The sequence below is a fragment of the Equus quagga genome, chromosome 1 (assembly GCF_021613505.1).
Source record: "Equus quagga isolate Etosha38 chromosome 1, UCLA_HA_Equagga_1.0, whole genome shotgun sequence".
Lineage (NCBI taxonomy): Eukaryota > Metazoa > Chordata > Mammalia > Perissodactyla > Equidae > Equus > Equus quagga.
In genome coordinates this window covers 68,992,823-69,012,090 of record NC_060267.1, presented here as the reverse complement: position 1 = coordinate 69,012,090, position 19,268 = coordinate 68,992,823, and the positions used below count along the sequence as shown (strand labels likewise).

The 19,268-nt window shown below is 46.4% G+C and overlaps 1 protein-coding gene across 4 annotated transcripts in view; it reads left to right on the top strand.

Annotated features, from left to right (window-relative positions):
- Positions 1 to 19,268, top strand: part of ABCA1 (ATP binding cassette subfamily A member 1) — a 130,515-nt gene that overhangs the window by 31,064 nt on the left and 80,183 nt on the right. For 3 of the 4 annotated variants that reach the window (XM_046671442.1, XM_046671423.1, XM_046671432.1), the window contains exons 3-5: positions 353 to 446; positions 4,243 to 4,384; positions 5,711 to 5,829. In XM_046671442.1, the coding sequence (XP_046527398.1) occupies positions 353 to 446; positions 4,243 to 4,384; positions 5,711 to 5,829 (355 nt within the window). Of the gene's footprint in view, positions 1 to 352; positions 447 to 4,242; positions 4,385 to 5,710; positions 5,830 to 19,268 lie in introns of those variants that run through there. The other variant, XM_046671452.1, reaches the window with a different exon arrangement.

The following is a 19,268-nucleotide window of genomic DNA, read 5'->3' as shown; positions in this document are numbered from 1 at the left end:
TGCTGTGGGAGGAGTATGCAGGGGTTTCTGTGGGAGCACAGGAAGAACACTTCTAGCTCAGCCTGAGATTTTAGTAGAGGAAATTATACCTGGTTGGATCTTGAAGAAGCCGGATGAAGCAGGGTGGGAAGCATCTTCCCTTTCTTAAAGAAAACAGATGTATGTAATAGTATGTTTTAAGGTGAGAACTGCAAATAATTCAGTGTTATTAAAGCTTAGAGAGTGGTGGGAGAGGCTGGAGAAGTTCATCAATTGTTTAATTAACTTTCCTGTGGATTTCCCGAAGCCCAATAGCATTAGGCATCCATGTGATTTTTTAAATTCACAGTGCTTTGTCTTATTTCCCACTCAGTGTCAGCTGCTGCTGGAAGTGGCCTGGCCTCTATTTATCTTCCTGATCCTTATCTCCGTTCGGCTGAGCTACCCACCCTATGAACAACATGAATGTGAGTATCTGAGTGTCCCGCCTGAGACTCGCCACGGGCAAGCGAAATCCAGGCACTGGGCATGGGCTAAATTTGACCTTTCTCAAGATGCTGTCTTTAGGAAACACCACAAATGGTTTGGAACAGAAAAGCTCGGCTTCCAATTTTTTGATAAGGCATGAACTCAGGAAACTATTTTCAGTCCTAGTGAATGGTGATAATAGTAATTATAATAATAGCCAACATCTGTTTCATACATTTTAAATCATGAAAGTAAAATAGCCGTCCTGGTAGTTCAGAAAGTCATGATTAAAAAAGCCCCCTAAGGCAATGCCTTACGCCACTGTCATCTGGTCCCTGCCAGTCATTTGCATATAAATTATGTCTTTATTACACACTTGCAAATCATGGAACATACAATTTTAAGCAGCATTTGTGTAGAACTTCTCAGATTGACTAATATCATTTCATTTGATTCTCATAACAAACTTGTATAATAGACTTTATTACTTTTTTTCATTTGCTTTAATTTCTTGATAAGTAAATTGGAGCTCAGAGGAGTGCAGGGACTTGCCCGAGGTCACATGTCTAATAAGGCTTTATGTCACATGACATAAAGCTCAGGTTCTCTGACTCCCAGTCATGTGTTTTGATGATGGCCTTTACAGTGAGCGTAGAAAGTTTAATAGTGGCTGAGAACATCAGCTGTAAGCGTCAGGCTACCTGGGTTTGAATCCTGGCTTCAACACTGACCAGGTATATCACCTTGGGCCAATGACTTAGCTTCTCTGGACCTGAGCTTGTTTCTGTATTTCTCATTTCTATAAAAAAGGAATAATATAATACCCCATATAGTTGTGGTGAGTGTTATTTCACAATCACAGTCTTTGTCTTCGAGCTGGGCTTGCAGGATGGATTAACACTGCAGAAATGTCCCAGTCGAAAGGATCAACATTTATATGGGATATTTAGCTGGCACCTCTCTTCTGTTGCCCCAGTAACCTTTCTTACCATTAACCAGCTTCACCCACACCCCACCAGCCCCATAGGCTTGTAGGATACTGTTCTTCAAGGAAGAGGTGGGGCCAGGGTCATCTTTTCATGTGTTCTTGGTCTCACAGCACACCGTGGCAGTTATTTACCTCCTAATTTGCTAGTACACATAATACATATTCAAGTTTTTAAAAAGCCCACAAAACCTCAAGACCATTCTACTAGATATGATTTTCTGATTTCTCCATAAAAAGGAAAAGAGCATAAAACAAAATATACACTTAATTTGTGGGCCTGGGAGGTAATTCTGCTTTCTCTTTTGGAAGCCCAAAGATCGATGAGCACATGCATATTTAATTTTATTTAAGCATTACCCTAAGCCCCAGTGAAGTACACGTTTTAGCAAAAACTCAGCTTTTTCATGTGCTAGGCTATCCTCTTTCTGGAATGATCTCAAGTAGGCAAGATGGTGTAGTGGAAATAGCATAGGCTTTGGCATCAGACAAATTGGGTTTGTTTGGATCCTTGCTCTGCCACTTGCTGAGGTTGTGATCTTGGGCAAGTTGTTGAATTTTAGCCCAGATTCCTCTGAATCGAGACCGTAGATTCTCAGAAATGTTGTGAAATTCCTATACCTATAGAAGGCAGATGAGACTTTTGCCCTCCAGCTGTGCACTTCTCACAACCTTACCTCCTATTCTCACCACTTTCTAGGGACCTAACTGGAAGGTCAGAGAGCTAAGGTGAAACTTGCAGAAGTGTCTTGTCTCTGTGGTGTATAATTCTTCCCCATAAATCTTGCCCATTTGATCCAGAGCCATCCAAGTCCTAATCACTTCTCTGGGTCCTGGGAGTCCATTATGCTATTTGATTGGCATCTTGGGCACCCAATGCCAAGTCCTCATCCTGCTTTTGTTTGCAAATCAGGTGGCACACAACATATGGGGAAGGGTCTTTGCTTCAACACCAAGGTATAGCCTGAAACACCTTCGCCTTCCATTGCCCTGTGCTGCCTGGACCAACACCGCCCTGTCCTTGATGCCAGTATCTTCAGGAGGTTAAAGGGGACACTCCCTTAGTCCTTCAAGTATTTGGTTGGGTTACATAAATTTCCCCTGAATGAAGAGCTGCTGACTTAGGCAAGGGACCTTGTTTGGTTTTCCTTGAACTATTAACAGGGAGATAAGGAGGTTAACTGAGTAAATGTTCAACAGGCCAGAGTCCCTGCAGAGAATGGCCAAAGGGATCAGATCTTGTTACATCCTTGCTCTGGATATTGCCGCTCTGGTTGGAATATGGATAGAAGAAAAGCACAGATAGAAGGACCCCAATATTGAAATGCAAAGTGTAGCAAGTCTTGGCCATGAGTTAAGTTCTCAGGAGACTGTGTTAGCACATTTGCATGAAAATAGTAAGATGAATAAAACAGGGTTCCTGGTTTGGAAGAAGGTGGTAGCTGTGAGATGGAAGGAGTGTTCCTGGCTGGACAAGAGCAGAGTAAATGCTATTATAGGCTTACCACCACAATGCCTCAGTTATCCCAACAGGCCCGTTCATTGAGCCTGGACCCTGTGCTGGTCACCATGCTACGTCTCTGCCTGGAAGAGCTCCTGGAACACCACAACTCTGTGAAGTAGACTGTAATTTTATTACCATTTTACAGATGAGGAAACTGAGGGTTCAGTGACTTGGCCAGAGTAGCTGTTTAGCGAGTTGCAGGGACTGGATATGCATCCCAGTTGGTCTGAACCCAAAGCCTGTGAAGCTACATGGCTCTTGGCCACCTAGAGCCATGCTTCTTAATGGTCCTTAACTCTTTTGGGGTCACAGATAACCCTGAGCATATGATGAAAGCTGGAGCCACGGCCTTTCTTTCCAGAGGAGTTCCCACATGCCTGGTCCTCAGGTTAAGAGCCGCTGGTTCCAGGGCACATTTATCTTAATCCTCATAAGCAGCACCCATGGCCAACTGCCACAAACCAAACGGTGCCTTTCCTGCCTAGGACCAGCTCAAATACACCCAATCATGCCGTTTGTAAGAAGGTCCTCCATAAGGAAGGGAAGAAAGTGAGCAGATGATCTGTTGGATGGGGCTCGTTGTTTTGATGAGTGACAAAACAGCAACAACAAGAAATGTCACTTCACAGATGACATCTGACCCCAAGTCAGTATGTTTAGTTGGTGCCTTTGAGGAGCTTGTGAGCTGACAGAGGAGGTGAAAGTAACATACATTTGGCCAACAGAGGACAGTGCCAGTGGGGATTGAAAAGAGCTCAAAGGAGGCCAAAAGTATAAGGGAAGGAGCATGGGTTGGGATCACAGAAGTGTGAGTTCTACTCCCAGTCCTGCCCACTGACTCCCTGAGTGTTCTTCATCAGCCTCTTTATCTTGCCGTCGTTGCCTCCTTATAGTGTGAGGGAATTCACTGAGGTCATCCAGAGGGCCCGTCTCTGTCTCGAAAGATGAGGTGGGCTGTGGAAGATGAACTAATGATGACCAAGTACTTGCTGAATGCCAGGCACTTTCTGTCTGTGGTCTTATCTGTCCCTCTCATCACTTTCCCAAGACTGGTGTCATGAATCTCATTCTACAGATGATGTCAAGTAGATTAAGAACTGGGTCTGATACCAGGTTTCCAACTCAGGGTTGGATTAGTCCAGAGGTGGCAGGTCTCTGGGATGTGGGGAATGGAACAGACAGATTTGGGATGGAGCAATGGGTGGGAGGAAGCAAAAGAGATGGATAGGACTTCCTATCAAGTTCCAAAATTGCTTCAAAGCATTAATGTTTCTCTTTGTGTTTTTCTTCTCCTCAATTTCAACAGGCCACTTTCCAAACAAAGCCATGCCCTCTGCAGGAACACTTCCTTGGGTTCAGGGGATTATCTGTAATGCCAATAACCCCTGTTTCCGTTATCCGACTCCTGGTGAGGCTCCTGGGGTTGTTGGAAACTTTAACAAATCCATGTAAGTACCAGATCAGGTTTTCCTTCCCAAACTTGTCAGTTAATACTTTGCCTTCCCTTTTCAACCTCCAGAGAAGTTTGAATGGTTGAGTTTGATTGGAGTTGCTTTTGTAAAGGTTTGTATGATAAAGTCCACAGAATGAGGGAAGGGAGAATTGCCACCAGGACTTCAGACTGGGAGCTTACGTGGGGGCATTTTAGGAGTAACGATTGTAGCTAAAAGTCGTGTGGTTGGGGGCCATTCCTTCAAAAACTATCCTTTAAGTCGAGAAGAGAGACACAGCATGTCAGCTCCATCCTTTAATGAGTCCAATCTTTTAGCAGACATCTACTGTGTGTCTGAAACTCTTAGTCTAGGAGCTATGGGAGGGGTGCAGAGATGTACACAGGAAGGGGCCTGCCCTTGGGCGCTCACAGCCGAGGCTGGGCGAGTTTGGTCCTCTCTGCTCTAGGCTCACCTCTCTTCCTTTCTCACAGCCTTCTCAGACCGCAGCGGCCCACGGTCCGCAGGTCTCTGTCTTCCCTGGGTGTGGGCTCTCTGAGGGCCTGGATGCTGCTTTCTTCATTTTTGTATTCCTGGCTCCAGGCTTCAACACCAGACATAAGTATGACTTAATAAGTGTTTGCCAAATGAGTCATTGAAGATTCGTAGAATGCAGAGAACCATGTCATGAGTTAGAATGGACTACGGACTGTAGGAGATGTATCAAGAGAGTTCTGAGGGAGCTGCAGCTGAGGCAGGCCAGGCTGCGTAATAATGTCCATGGACCTCTGGCTTTGTAACTTTCGTGGACCCCTTCTCCCATGCAAAAATATTAAAAATTTTATTTTATAACTGTGGTGGTCTAAAGATGAATATAATCCAAGATAGATTCATTATCTTATGTATTCACTCTGAATTTCATTTTTTATTCTGATTTTAGAAGAAATTAAAAATTTTTGTGGACCCTTAAGAGTATCCTGGGCCCTTGGCACTGTGCCTAACTGTGTCTCATGGATAAGTTGGCCCTGGGGGTGTGTGTGTGGTGGGGGGAGTGTGTGTGAGGGTGTGAGGGAGAGAGGGCTTCCTAGAGAGGAGGCACATGGGCTGGGCCTTGAAGGGTGGTAAGCTTTGTTTTGTGGACACATGGGAAAGGGCCTTTGGGGTTGGGCTGGTGGCTGGGTGGTTGGGAGCATAGAGTATCAGTGAAGCTGGGTGTGGGGAGCAGTAGTTCTGGGCAGGACCCGGCAGCCAGGCTGGGGCCTGTGTACCTGACAGGCACTTTCTTCAAGTGGGAGAGGCAGTGGGCCTAACCAGGGCTTTTCTGCTTTTCTCGCACCCCTGCAGTGTGTCTCGCCTGTTCGCAGATGCTCGGCGGCTTCTTTTATATAGCCAGAGAGACACCAGCATGAGGGACATGCACAAAGTCCTGAGAATGTTACGGAAGATCGAGAGGTCCAGGTCAAGTAAGCAGAAGCCTTCTGTGTCTTGGTTCCTAATTGGAAATTGACCTGCACCAGGGAGACAGCAGCCCAGTGGCCTGGTGCTTGCTCCTGTTAGCTCTTCCCTATGGGTTTCCTCCTCAGTGGCTGGGCTGTAAGGCTCTGCAGGAGGCGCTTGAGGAGACACTAGGAAGACAGTGAGTGCTCTGGCCTCCTCTGGGGAGACAGAAGACAGATCCCCAGAGTGGAATGGCACAGGCCTGGCGTTAGGGCAGTTAGGGGTGCAGGTTCCTGCCAACTTCACTTATGTGGAGTTGGCCATATGGTTGCAGTGAATGGGCACATTTATAGACAGGGAATACTTCTGTGCGTATAAAGGCAATTAAAGTTGCAACTTGATATGGATAAGTGAAAGTTAAGCATTTATTTCTGAAAGGAAAATGCAATTCATTTTCCCCCCAGTCATTTGATTTAGTCTGATGGGCATCTGAACTCTGATCTTTAAAAAGTGAAATCTTTCTCTCTGATCTGGTAAGTGCCCAGGCAGTTTATGGCATGCCATTGAAGAAGTGTTTGAGGAGCTGGCAATTTGCTGACAGAGGCATTGGCTGCAGAAGTCATGGTGCAGCCTCCCCGGCGCTGGCCTGCCAAGGGGGCCGGGGGCGGTGGGACGGTCGGCTGGGTGCAGGCAGTGACGGCGTGCGTGGTCTGTAGAGAATTTAAAAGCAGTAGCGAAGTCACCTAAAAGTTGGTCTGCTTTTTATCATCACCACGCACCGGTGGTTCTAAACAATTTCGGTGACAAATGACCCCCTGTCCTGGGCCAACTGCTGCCACTGCTCCAGGAAAGTACCTTTTACTCAGTTTGGTATTCAGAAGAGCTGAGGAGGGCCAGCTTTTGCTGAGAGGCCTCCCAGTTTGTGATCCACTTGGTAAAAGAAGAAATGATATAAAGTGCTAGAGTTTAAACCAGACTTGGAGTGGAGCTTTTTCTTGGGCAGCCAGAACTGTGCTTTCCCTGGACAGGAAAAGAGGCAGTGAGAAGTGTGGGACCTGATGACAAAGGGAGGCAAAGCTGTGTGTGGGGTAGTGTGCAGTGGGTGTCGCTTCACATCAGAGAGAGATGTGACCATGCTTAGGCTCCTGAGTCAGCTTCAAGGAGCTCCCAGCTGGACCACTCCTGGCTGCCTGGCCAGGCCATCTGGATGCTCTTCCCTTGCCTGTAGGCCCCTGGTCCTGCACACATGTGTCTGTCCCAGTGCAGGACACAGACAGGTAGCAGCCCCCAGTCAGAGCATCAGTCCTTCCTGATCCACTGGAGGGCCCCTGCCTGGTGGGGCAGACGCAGAGCTACGGCTGTTTCTTCTTCTGCAGAGAGACGGTGTGGCCCAGAGGAAAGATGCTAGGATATCTACTTTGTAGCTTCATGGCTTTGTAAATAAGTCATTTAGGCCCTTTTGGACCACTCTTCTCATCTGTAAAACGGGGACAATAGGAGAACTTATCTCATAGGATTTTTGTCAGGAATAAATGAGATAAAACATTTAAATGCTTAAAAACAGCATCTGGCACATAGGAGGCACTTAGTGAATATGAGCTATGATTACTTCGGAGTGGCGATATCTTGGCCTAGCCGTTTACTATGAGCCTTAATTTCTTCAGCTATAAAATAATAGGTAACTTATAATATAAAGTATAAACCCTAACACAGTGTCTGGTATATAGCAGCTCTTGAATGAATGCGGGCCGGTATTATTCTGATGTGTGACTGGTGCATTTCTGAGCACCTGGCCTTGTTCTTCTGCTCTCAACTTCATGGCTGGAAAAATGGACCGGCTGATGAGGGTGAGTTGTTCAACACTCAGGTCTTAGCGGAGCCTTCCTTAAACGGAACTATTTGTCTTCTTTGAGCAACTGGAGACATGGTTAGGGTGGAGAAGAGAAGCCAAACCTGTGTTGAAAAAGCTTTCTCTGCACAGCTCTGCAGAGGGATCTCTGATTTGACTGCATCCTATCAATGCTTCTTACACATCAGCCCATTCACCCAGGACGTTCCCGTTTCTGCTCTGCAGCTGCTTTGTAAATCGCTTCCACCTTTCTTTGCCTGTCTTGCAGCACAGAGCCAGGCATCAGTCTAGAGGGAAATACCCAGAAATGTGGCTTCTTCCTAGGTGAAATCGGTAACTTTTTGCCAAATTTGAGTAGCACTCTAGATTTCAGAGAGAATCCGAAGCTGGGGTATGTCAGCGTGCATCCTGACTTAGGGACCTGTGTTTGTCTGCACTGACAGCCCTACTCACGACATGATGGGCTTAGCTCTCTTGCACTGGCACTCTCAGGATTGGAAAGCTCCTTGGTCCCCTGCCCTCTCAGCCTTCTTCCCATGATGGAGACCTACCTCTCACACAGCAGTTCATTTTGGGTATTGACAACTCTAATTCTCAGAAAAATCTTCACTACTCTGCTATACCTTCTAGAGAATGAGGCTAATCTATTTCCCTTGAAATATTTAAAGATGGCTCTTCTGTTTTTTTCCCCTCGCTTCCTAAAGCCTTTGATTTTTCTAGGCTAAATGTCCAACATCCATCTTCTGGAATGCTTTTATTCCCCCGACTTCTGCCTCTCCTCTGGTTGTGTTTCTGTGTCTCTTTGTCTTTCTTGAAGTTTATCGGAAATTACGACGGGGTTCCAGCACGGAGTAGAAAGGGACTTTTGCCTCCCTGGGTCTGAGCACTGTATTTCTGTTAATGCAATCTGAGATTGCATTAGGCTTTTTGGCATCCACGTCACACTGTTGACTCATGTTCCATGTGCAGTCAACCAAATCTCAGAGTCTGTTAAATATACAGTATTGCAAGTTACTTGTTCTCCATTTCTTAATTGTGCTGTTGGCTTTTTGAACCTAAAGGGAAAATATCTCTTTTCTGTTTTACAGTTTTAAATTCCCCATGTCATCTCCTCCTACCAAAACCATTTTAGATTCTGATTTTGCCTGTACTATATTTGCTGCTGCTTCTTGTTTCCTGTCATGTAGGAATTTGATAAATAACTCTCTTTGTTCTCATCCAAATCATTGATGACTGTGGGACCAAGGCTTGAGGTTTAGACCAGTCCACTGGAGACTAACAACCCCTTTGGGACATAACCACTCAGGCTCTTAAAAATCCACCAACCTATGTTGTCATGAGTGTTGGGCCACTGGGCTCCTGCTCCTGTGTTCTGGGTGGAGAACTCATCTTGTTCTTTCCTTCAACTTGCATCTGCTAAATCCATTGGGCTATCCACAGATAATTTGTGGATATGAGGGTCTCCACTCAGATAGTCTCTTCTAGTCCCATGGTTTCCTGGGCTAGAGCATCATTTTATTTCCACTTATTGGATGAGACCTTAGAGGCCATTTAGTTCGTTTATAGATAGTTTGATTAATTCAATCATCCTGCCAATATTTATTGAATACCTAATATGTGAAAACCACTGTTCTAGGTACTGGGACACAGAGATGTACAAAACAAATGCAGCCCCTGCCCATGTGAAATTTTGATCCTAGAAAAGAATCTGATCCAGAAGGGAGGAGCGACTTTCCCAAGTTTGCCCAGCCACCAGGGGGATATTCTGGGAATGGAACACAGCTAAACCTCTGCTGCTCCATGCAGTTCTTTCTATAGTGCTGTCTTGTGCTGTTCTATTAATCTTCCAACTGGGAAGACCTCCGGTTTTAAGAATTAAGTCATTGACAAGTCTAATTATCCTCGAAGCCCTCCTAATCAGAAACCCATGTAGGAAGCCTTACAGGGGGGCCTTGCCCAGTTTTCTCATCATGAACTTTTGGGATATTTTATTATTTTCTTCCTAAACCTACAACCAGCATTGAGTGGTGGTTAAATTTATGTTTTGGGAGCCAGTGTGAGGAGCATTCGTTCTTGAAAGTCCCTATCGTGATTGCAACCCAGTGGAAACATAAAAATTGCACAACTTCTCAGAAACTCTAGAAAAAGTCACAGGTCTCGATTTTGTCTCTGTGAGATGCAGACTGGCAAGGAGGAGTGTTTCTCTGAATGAGTTTTGTGTGGTATCTGAGATGATTTCAGGCAGTACACAGTTAACGTTTATTTTTAACCGATAACAAATTATAATTTCGTGGGTATTATTGCTTAGGAAGATGTTAAATAGGAAAAAATTAAAGTTAATTCAAAGAAGATACTGTTTTGTATGGATATGGTGAAACTTGTGAGAGGTTTGTAAATGGTTGAAGACTGGAAAATGCTGATAGAAGAGAAAGAGTTTTGGGCTTTGCATTGAGATTCATTTTGGGGGAGTGATGTCACCAAGATGGTGACATGGGTCGTTCCTGATTTCACTCCCACTCACAAGAAGATTCATTTTGGGAACAAATTCAGGCTCTATACCTCATTAAGTGTGAACCTTGGGCATGTTTTGATTCTTTCTGACCGTCAGTTTACCTGAAAAATAGAGATTATCTGTCCGAGGGTTGTTGAGCATTAAATCGGATGACATCTGTGGATGACTGGGCAGGGTCATAGCACACAGGTGACACACAAGAAATCTGAGCTGATTCACCTCCTCTTCTGTTCCTGGCTAACTGTTTGGCCTTTGTCAATTTGTTCCATCTCTCTGGGCCTCAGCTCTCCTTGCCTCGAAGTTGGGACGTTGGCAAAACAACCTGAAAATGTTTCATCTTGGAAACTTGGTCAGTATCTGGATGGGGGATTTCCTGGGACTAACCAGTGCTGTGGGCTGGCCCCTAGACTGTAGCCCCTTGAGGGCAGGACTGGACCTTGTTCATGGCTCTCTCTCAAGCATCCACAGAGTAGCCGGCACGTGGGAGACAGTTAGTGATTCTTTCTGGAATGAAGGTGAGAGGAAATACCCGCCCTTTCTCCTTCACAGAGTATTTTAGTGATGAAGTGAACGTGATTTGGAAAGCGTAAGATTCTAGCACGTGTAATTGTAGAGTTGATTCCCCGATGTGAATCCAAGTCGACAGGGCTCTAAATTAGTCACAATGACAAAAGTTCTTATAACAGTCTTGGCTTTCTTTCTTCCACAAAGTTTACCTTCTAGAACTTTACTGGAAGAGCTGCCATGAACCCAGAAGTCTGAAGTGGATTTACTGAGAAGCTAAAAAGGTTTCACTTTCATAGCCCCCTTCCAAGGTTCTGGTGGGGATCTCAGCAATCAAAAATTGCTCAAATCAGATTTTTAAAAAATTTTCCTTCTCTTAAAGAGCCCCTCAAATTTTGTCAGCTTCAGGCCTCACAAATCTGCGTCTGCTGGTGCCAGAGGCACTGGGGAGCCAGGAAGAACTGCCTGCTTCCTCAGCCTCTTCCTTCGCTCCACCGGTCAGCCTCTCTCACCAATCCAGCCCAGCTGCCCCCTCTTTGGTGAGTCTGGCATTTTCACATGTGGTGACCAGCAGGCTGGCCAGAGGCAAGGCCCCCCCGATGGGGTTGGTGCTGCTTAGATCAGGACTGGCCTGGAGAAGGAGGTGTCCCTTTGCTTTCGTCTTTGCCTTACTGCCTTTTGCGCTTACAGCTACTTAAATGCATTGCTGAGTGATATTGAACAGGCTCATTAGCCTGCTTCCTGCAGAACATTTCTGCTCAGACATCTGCTTTGCCCCAGAGCCTTGTTCCTCTCCCAAATCTTGGAATCTCAACTACACACTCTCCTTCATCTCTAGGTAGCCATGGGCCCAGGTCCCTCTTGAGTTTATATGCATATAGTGGTCAGGGCTTCCTGTTTGGCTGGAGGTTGAGAAGTACATATCCTGGGGCTGAGGCTTCTTGCCTTTGGGGGTAGGCCATCGTCACAAGCCCTATAAGAAGTTCCCCAACTCCTCACTGACCCCGTTTCCACAGTTAGCTAGACTCTTGTCCACTGCTGCATCCCATGGCTGCTCCCTCAGCCTCGCTGTTGCTCATGCTGGTCCGGGGAAAATTCCTAGGCTTGTGGGGGTCCAGTGGAAATTCTCTTCTTTATCAGCTGTGGCCTGGCCCAGTGGACAGGCCTCTCGGTTCTGTGGTGGCTGGATGCCTTATTCTCAATCTCCCTTGTGCATAGGACTCAGCAACTTCCATCCTCAGCCAAGATCTTAGCTTCCAGGTGCCTGGCTCTGTCTCAAATTATAGGCACACCAATGCCTTTTAACAGAAGCCCAGTGGGTGCTCTGTGGAGCTTCAGAAGATCATTTTCTGGATCTGCTGAATTGGGCCAGGCCAGGTAGACAGATAGTTGAGGGATGGCTCGCAGGCTTTACTTTGGGCTGCCAATGCACACATTTCTGGGGACGCCATGTATACCGTGGTCCATGTGAATGGCACTCCCCATGAGAATTGTGCTCCCTTGAGTTGGGTAGTGAACAACCTACATAGCTGTTTGCCATGGCCTGAGTACTTTACCTCAGCTTCCTCAGTGAGAACTAGGGTTCCAACTGGCCTCCCACAACCCCTGATTCAGGGGCTTCTGAAGTGTCTTCTCTCCAGGATGTAGAGCCCTCTGAAGCTTATGAGAACTTTGCCAGGAAAGAACAAGGAAGAACTTTGGGCATTTTGTCAGTGGGCTGGAGATGTCCCTTTGGAAGAAGGATTGGAAAAGGAAAGGACGGAGGAGAGATCCAGAGTAGGGCTGCGTGCATCCTGACATCCTGACTTGGTCTTGAGCTTCTCTAGCCCTTCAGCTAGATTTTTGTCTGTCAATGGAATGGCTGTCATTTTATGTATATTTGTGGAACAAATCTGATTTGTTTGTCCCTTTTGTTGTGGTTCTGATCAAGACTTTTGTGAAACAAGTCCTGAGGGTTATGCTATGCTGGACTTGACTTAGGGAAAAGGATCCTAACTTTCTGGCTGTTAGATTTACTGGTACTACTGAGAACTCACTCTATGGACCTTGGATTCTGCTTTGATCTTTGTAAGTCAAAAAGACATGATCCCCAGAGGGTAGGGCAGGCTTTGGGGACAGGGCAAGGTAGTTGGCTGTGGCAGGGAGTTGAGGGAAGAGGATGTAAAATTATCATGTTGTAAACATCCACCGGGCAGTACAATTTAGTGTTGAGAGAACAGACTTGGCAGCCTGACTGCCTTGGTTTAAATCCTAGCTCTGCTGCTTACCAGCTGTGTGACCTTAGATAATTCCATAACATCTCTGTGTCTCAGTTTCCTCAAAATGAAGATGATAATCCTCTCTTAGGAATGTCTTTTTTTTTTTTTTTTGAGGAGGATTAGCCCTGAGCTAACTGCTCCCAATCCTCCTCTTTTTTGCTGAGGAAGCCTGTCCCTGAGCTAACATCCGTGCCCATCTTCCTCTACTTTGTGTGTGGGACGCCTACCACAGCATGGCTTGCCAAGCGGTGCCATGTCCGCACCCAGGATCTGAACCGGCGAACCCTGGGCTGACGAAGCGGAACGTGTGCACTTAACCACTGCGCCACTGAACCAGCCCCGTCTTAGGGATGTCTTGTGGGGAATATACGGGCTAATAAGGGTAAAGCACTTAGTAGAGTATCTGACACTAAGTAAGTGCCAGGTTTGTATTGTAGTTCATTGCATAATCATCATGTAATGTAGAGAATTTTGTTCCTTTTATCCACATGAAGGAGCTGAAGTTCAGAGAGGCTAAGTAACTTGCCTGTAGAAGCACAGGCAAGGGGCAGGAATAGGACTAGAACTCCAGTGTTTCATACTCTGTTGTCATTACATTCTAAAGAGAGCAGCCCAGGGTAGCCAGAAACTTCCCCAAGGTGACAGGATACTGGGCATGGATGGGCTGGGATCAGAAAGGAGACAAGAGGGCTTCCGAGAGAAATGTTCGAAATGTTTCAGCGGAGACAACAGACTTCCTCCACTTCCTGGCTTCATGGGTAAAAGGCACGGGTGGAATGTTCCCCAAGGTCCATCTAGAAAGAACATCCTGTGACTCATAGCCACTTCTCCTTCTCCACCTGAACCCCTTCCTTCCACTTGGGCAGCTGTTGAAGTCAAGGTTGCAGCCCCAGACTTTGTTTTCTGTCCTTGTAGGCCCCCATGTGTCATCTTGTTCAGAGATCAGATGACATATGTGTCAACATTATGTCATCAAACTGGAAATTCCTTGAAATCTTTGGGTGATTGCAATTTGCGTTTTGTCTGCCTAACAAAAGTTCTGATTTGGGGCCTTAGAGTTTCATAATTTGATAGTTTTCCCAGACCTGTGAAAGCCAGGCTGCATCCTGGAGCCCAGGCCATTGGTCTCCATCCAGGGTGGGGACCTGGCCCCAGCAGGGCTATAATCAGGGGGATGCAATGCTGCAGGGCTGTGTTGAAATATTGCTTGAACTAAATCAAATCAAAGGTCACTTTTGCCCAGACAAGAGTAGAAAACACAATTGTACTCAATTATAGGACAGCATGTACCCCACAGTATCAGACTGCCTTTAAAAAGTTTGGATTGTTAACATCAAGAACAGTGACTTACGTCTCTCGCTTTTCCAGCAAAAGATTTTTTTACCTTGTGGGTGGTAAAGAGCAATTTAGGAATCCAGTTTGTTTCTTGTTGAAAGCACCCCATTTCTAGCCCTCTTATCACTGTGGTATTGAAGCACAAAAGGGCAAACTTAGAGTGACACTTTGTCTAACAGACTAAGTTGCACCAGTAACGATGCTATTTTACGTTTTGATATATTGTTACGTTCAAGGCTTAGAACAGCTCCAGCAGGTTAGTATTATCATCCCCATTTTATTGATGAGGAAACTGAGGCTCAAAAAGGTCCTTTCTGTTGCCCAAGGTCACAGAGTAAAGCTGTGAATTGACTCTGGGTCTGTCTGACCCAAGGCTCAGCATCTGTCCACCATACCGTGGTGCCATGTTGCCTTATTCCAATACTAGGACGCACGGGTGGCATCACCAGCTTTTGATGCCAAAACCATGATGAAGCATTTTAAAAGAGTAAAACCATTCATTTAATTCCAATACAGTGGAAGAACCAGGGCTTTGTAGCCAGAGTTGATTGGGTTCAAATTTACCACTTGCTCATTCTTTGACCTTGAGCAGGATATTAACCTTTCTGGGTCTGTTACCTCGTTTGAAAAATGAGAATAGTAATACCTTTCTTGTAAATGTGTTTTAGGGATTCTAGGAAATAGTACATATAATGTGTCTGATGCTCGTAAATGTTAATCACCTTCCTCTGCCCACAAAGCACTATCATATCTCTTCATACATTTTATTAATTTTAAAAGGAAGAAAAAATTAAGGAATTTATACGTTATCTGTGTTAACAATTCTTCCTTAGCCCAGCCTTCTTTAGCCCAGCCCTGGAAGGGTTCTCTTCTTAGCCCCTCACTCATAAACTCATCTTCCTCTCCTTTCCCTTGTTCCTCCTGCTTCTCAGGCCCTGCAGGCTGGTTCTAACCCCATGTCGTGTGGTGTTAGGAGTGTCTGGTCTTATTTTCAGTCAGAGACCAGCTTCTCAGTGAGGACCGAATGCCTCAAACTCTTCTTTCTTCCGAGCTCTTCTTCTCTCTGCTCTTTCTGTTTGATTCATTCTTTCCTTTTTCTGGACTGTATGTTTCATCCTCTTGACTTCTTACCTTCTCTTCATTCCCTGCCTTTTCTGGGCCTCCTCTCCCAACTCTCTGGCCTTCATAAAGGGTTCTCCATGCAGAAATCTATCAGCTATTTTCTTGCTTTGTCTAATGGTGTTTCCTTGTCTCTTCTTCTCTTTCTCTTCAGGTCCAGAACTTATTGGGGCAAATGCTACCTCCAGGTATTACCTTTGCTTTCCTTCCAAAGCCAGCCCAACCGTGCCCGCCACCCCCATGGCATCAGGAGAGCTCCTGGCCAGTGTGAACAGGTCACTCTTTCCCTCTGGGGCTACAGTCTCCGCTGGCTCTTTGGGGACCTAGTTACCATTCAGCTTCTTATCAGTTGACATCAGTCCTCATTCCAGGGGCTACCAACAACCTCCCCAACTTGCCTACTTCTCAGTAAGACATAGGTATGTTACTACCTTAGTAGATATCTCTTTCCATGCCCCGATTCAATGCTGACTGATTCTGGACTGACACGGAGGGCTGGAGGCTCACAACTCTGCTCACCAGCTCCTCCTGGAAGGCGGGGGCAGGGATCACGTCTTTAGACAGCATCTCTTTGTTATAGGCTCCTGCTTTCAAGAAGCCCTGAGAAATACTGCTCCTTTGAACCATAGCACTAGTGTTTTGGGTTCAGTAGCCATTTGGAAGTTTGTTGAGCTAATGCAGGTTCACATTACACGTGGACTCCTTTAAGGAATATGTGGTTCCTGAAGTTATACTACTCCCATGGGTCTTAAGAGAAGACTCTGGCTTCCCTGGTACTGGACCCAAGGGTTCAGGGAGTGTAACCCTAAATATTCTGGTTTCTCTTGGGAACCCTTCACATAATTGTCATCCGTGACTTTATCAACATTTATTTTGAACTTGTTTAATTTTAAGTTTGTATTTTCTCTTGCAGTGTGTGAGTCAGTATTCAGAGTCCTTTGCACACTTAGTGTTGATAGTGCTTACCTAACCTACGCCCCTAGCAAGGTAGAAAAATGCAGGCTCAGGGAGCCTAAGTGACCTCTCCAGGGCACATAGCTGGAAAATTCTGGAACTGAGCTTTGAACCAGGTTAGCTAGACTCCAGAACCTGAGCTCTTTTGAGTATGTCTTGGTAACTCTCAGCAAGCTCTCACTTGTAGAGAAGGAAACTTCTGAGTTGGGAGCCCCAGGCCCAGATGCACATCAGGTAGGTCCCGAGGCTGTGTGCCCTCCAGGCTCCGGGCCTCCTCTCACCTGCCCTAAGGAGTCACCCCAGGGAGCAGCCAGGTCAGCCTGCCTTACCCCCTTCTCCAGAGCCCTGACCATCCCAGAGAAGCTGTGGTCTTCCCAGACACGGCCCAGCCATCTCAGTGAAGCAGGCAGTAGCTATCCTTGAATAAGAAAGCAGAGCCCAGAAAAACAGACCAAAACAACAAAAAAACATCTAGAAGACACCAGAGTGTGTTTGTTACCGGCCCTTTTATACTAGAGAAATGTTTCAAGGTCATGTTTCTATGGCTGGACAAGCTTAGGCTGAGTAAAGCCATGAGTTAGAATTTCGCCCGCCCTGCCAGGCCTTTGCCTGTTTGACTGGGCGAGAGCTAGCGGTCCCTCCTGGGGCCCTTTGGAGAAGAGTCTGGGCCTTGGAAGCTAGCGTGATCTCTTTCTCTACTTCTCCTTTTTCTCATTTGCCTCCTCCACCCTCTTCTCAAGCAGCTGATTGCTGTGGTTCCTTTTCATGTTGAACAAAAGAGACTGCAGCGATCTTGAAACTCGAGCTGGGGACTGGAGGGCAATGACCGCGAGTAACCCCAGCCGGCTCGGCTGCTGAGGGCTTCCCTCCTCCGCCTTCCTGCCTCTGCAGCCTTCTCTCCTCCCTTCTCCCCCTTCCCTCCTTGCTGCTCCTTGCCCCTCCTCCTCCGCTGAGCTCCCGCAGGCTGGAGAGAAGCAGAAGGAACAGTAAGTGGTCCTGAAAGCATCCTGGGTGCAGGGCCTCTCCCTGCCACACCCCTCCCCCTGCTGTGGAGGTGTTCCCTTAGCTTGTCTGGAGAGCCTAGCCCAGAGGACTGGCAAGAAACTGAGGATTCTGCCCAGTTCTTCCCCAGCCCACAAACACGCATTTCACTGGTTTTGGTCTTTAGACTCCAAGCTCCTGAATTGTTTTTTCTCTCTCCTTTCCCCCACACCTCACTGCACCCAAAGCAGAGCTCTCCAGGAAATGGATGGGCCACCGTCTGCTCCTCCAGGGGAAACCAAGGAGGCTGAGCTCAGTGGATCAAGTATTTTGGTCCAAATTGGAGAGCTGGCGGCGGGAAAGCTCTCCTGGTCCTTTGCTGGATAGTGGCTTTCAGTCTTCTCTGCGGGCAGGCGGGACTCACATTTAATTTAGCAGCCTGTCCAGCTCCCTGATCGCGGTGTTCTGTGACAGCAGTTACACCCCCTCAGTTACCCATGTAAACTGCTGAGGCTCCTCAGCTCATTCCCTCCGAAAGAGTACCTTCACATTCTTGATCTTGGTTTTCACAGCAACCTGTGAATGTTATCAGTCCCATTTTACACCTAAGGACACCGAGGCCCAGAAAGATTAGGGGGAAAGTGAGGCTCATGGTGGCACAGTTAGGAAACAGCTGAGCTGCGACTTGAATTCAGCTCTTCTGACGTTATATCCAGTGCTGATTTCAGGGTTTTACCCCAAGTTTGCTTGTTAATGCCATGGATGAGAAGACCTCGGAGATCATCTTCCACAACCCACACATTTTACAGTTAAGAAAATCAAGGTCATATCAACTTACTTGGGCAGAGTTAAATGGCCAAGTGTTCCCTATCTTGCCTCTAATGACTGGTCTTTCTTTCAGGTCATCGTACACCTATGCTTATCTTTGCAGTGGCCCCATAGATGTGGTCATTCCTGTTGATTCTTTGTAAAATGCAAGATTGATTTATTCTTCTATAAAGTTCTGAATAGACAATCAGCCAGCTTCAACCTTTTCTTCACCTTATAGACGGTCTCAGCAGAAAGAATTCAATAATTCTGTCTGACTCAGGAACTCAGCCAGGCAAATACATAACACGCACACACACCTGCACGCACGCACACAACCCTTAGGTCATAAATTCAATTTCTCTCTTAGTTGGCAAAGTCACTTCTGTGTTTTTATCTCTTCTAAAAGCATATGCTTTAGGGTCAATTTAGCAAGGAAGCTAATGAGATCAGTCTTTTCTGAAAGTGATGATGATAGTAGCCATCCATTATTGAGCATGTTTCTTGGTGCCTGGCATTACACTGGGACTTGAGGCACATTTTCTCATTTAACCCCCAGCCCTGCCCAGTGGGGTAGATGCCATTGTCATCCCCATTTGTTCTGTTGACACTTGCTCACTCCCTGCTTCCATCTTCCACTCACCAGACGGTCTTCTGGACCTGGGCTGATGCTCCTGAGAGGGCTTAGAGAAACTCTAGTACTATCTTGACCTGGTTTATTTCACATTCATGTCCTGTTCTCCTCTTCCCTAACCATTGCAAGGTGAATGACTTCTCTATAATTGGCCGTTTGCCAGATCATCTCAGTTCATTAATTTATTCATTCATTTGTGCTCGCTCATTCCTTCATTCATCCACCACATCCTGAGTGCTGCCTCTGTGCCAGGCACTTCTGCGCTTCAGAGTTACAAAGTCTTGGCCCTCAAGGCACTTCTGTTCTTCTGGGGAGATAGGTGTGTCCTCAGACCACTGAAGCTCCATCTATGCAGTGCTTGAGGGAAACATGGGATGTTGTCAGGGCTCAGAGGAGGGCCATGTCACCCAGCTTGAGGGTGCGAAAGTCAGGGCAGGCTTCCTGGAGGAGATGACTCATGGCCAAGTAATAAAGAAGGGGTAGGAGTTAGCAAGGCTACAAGGAGAAGGGCT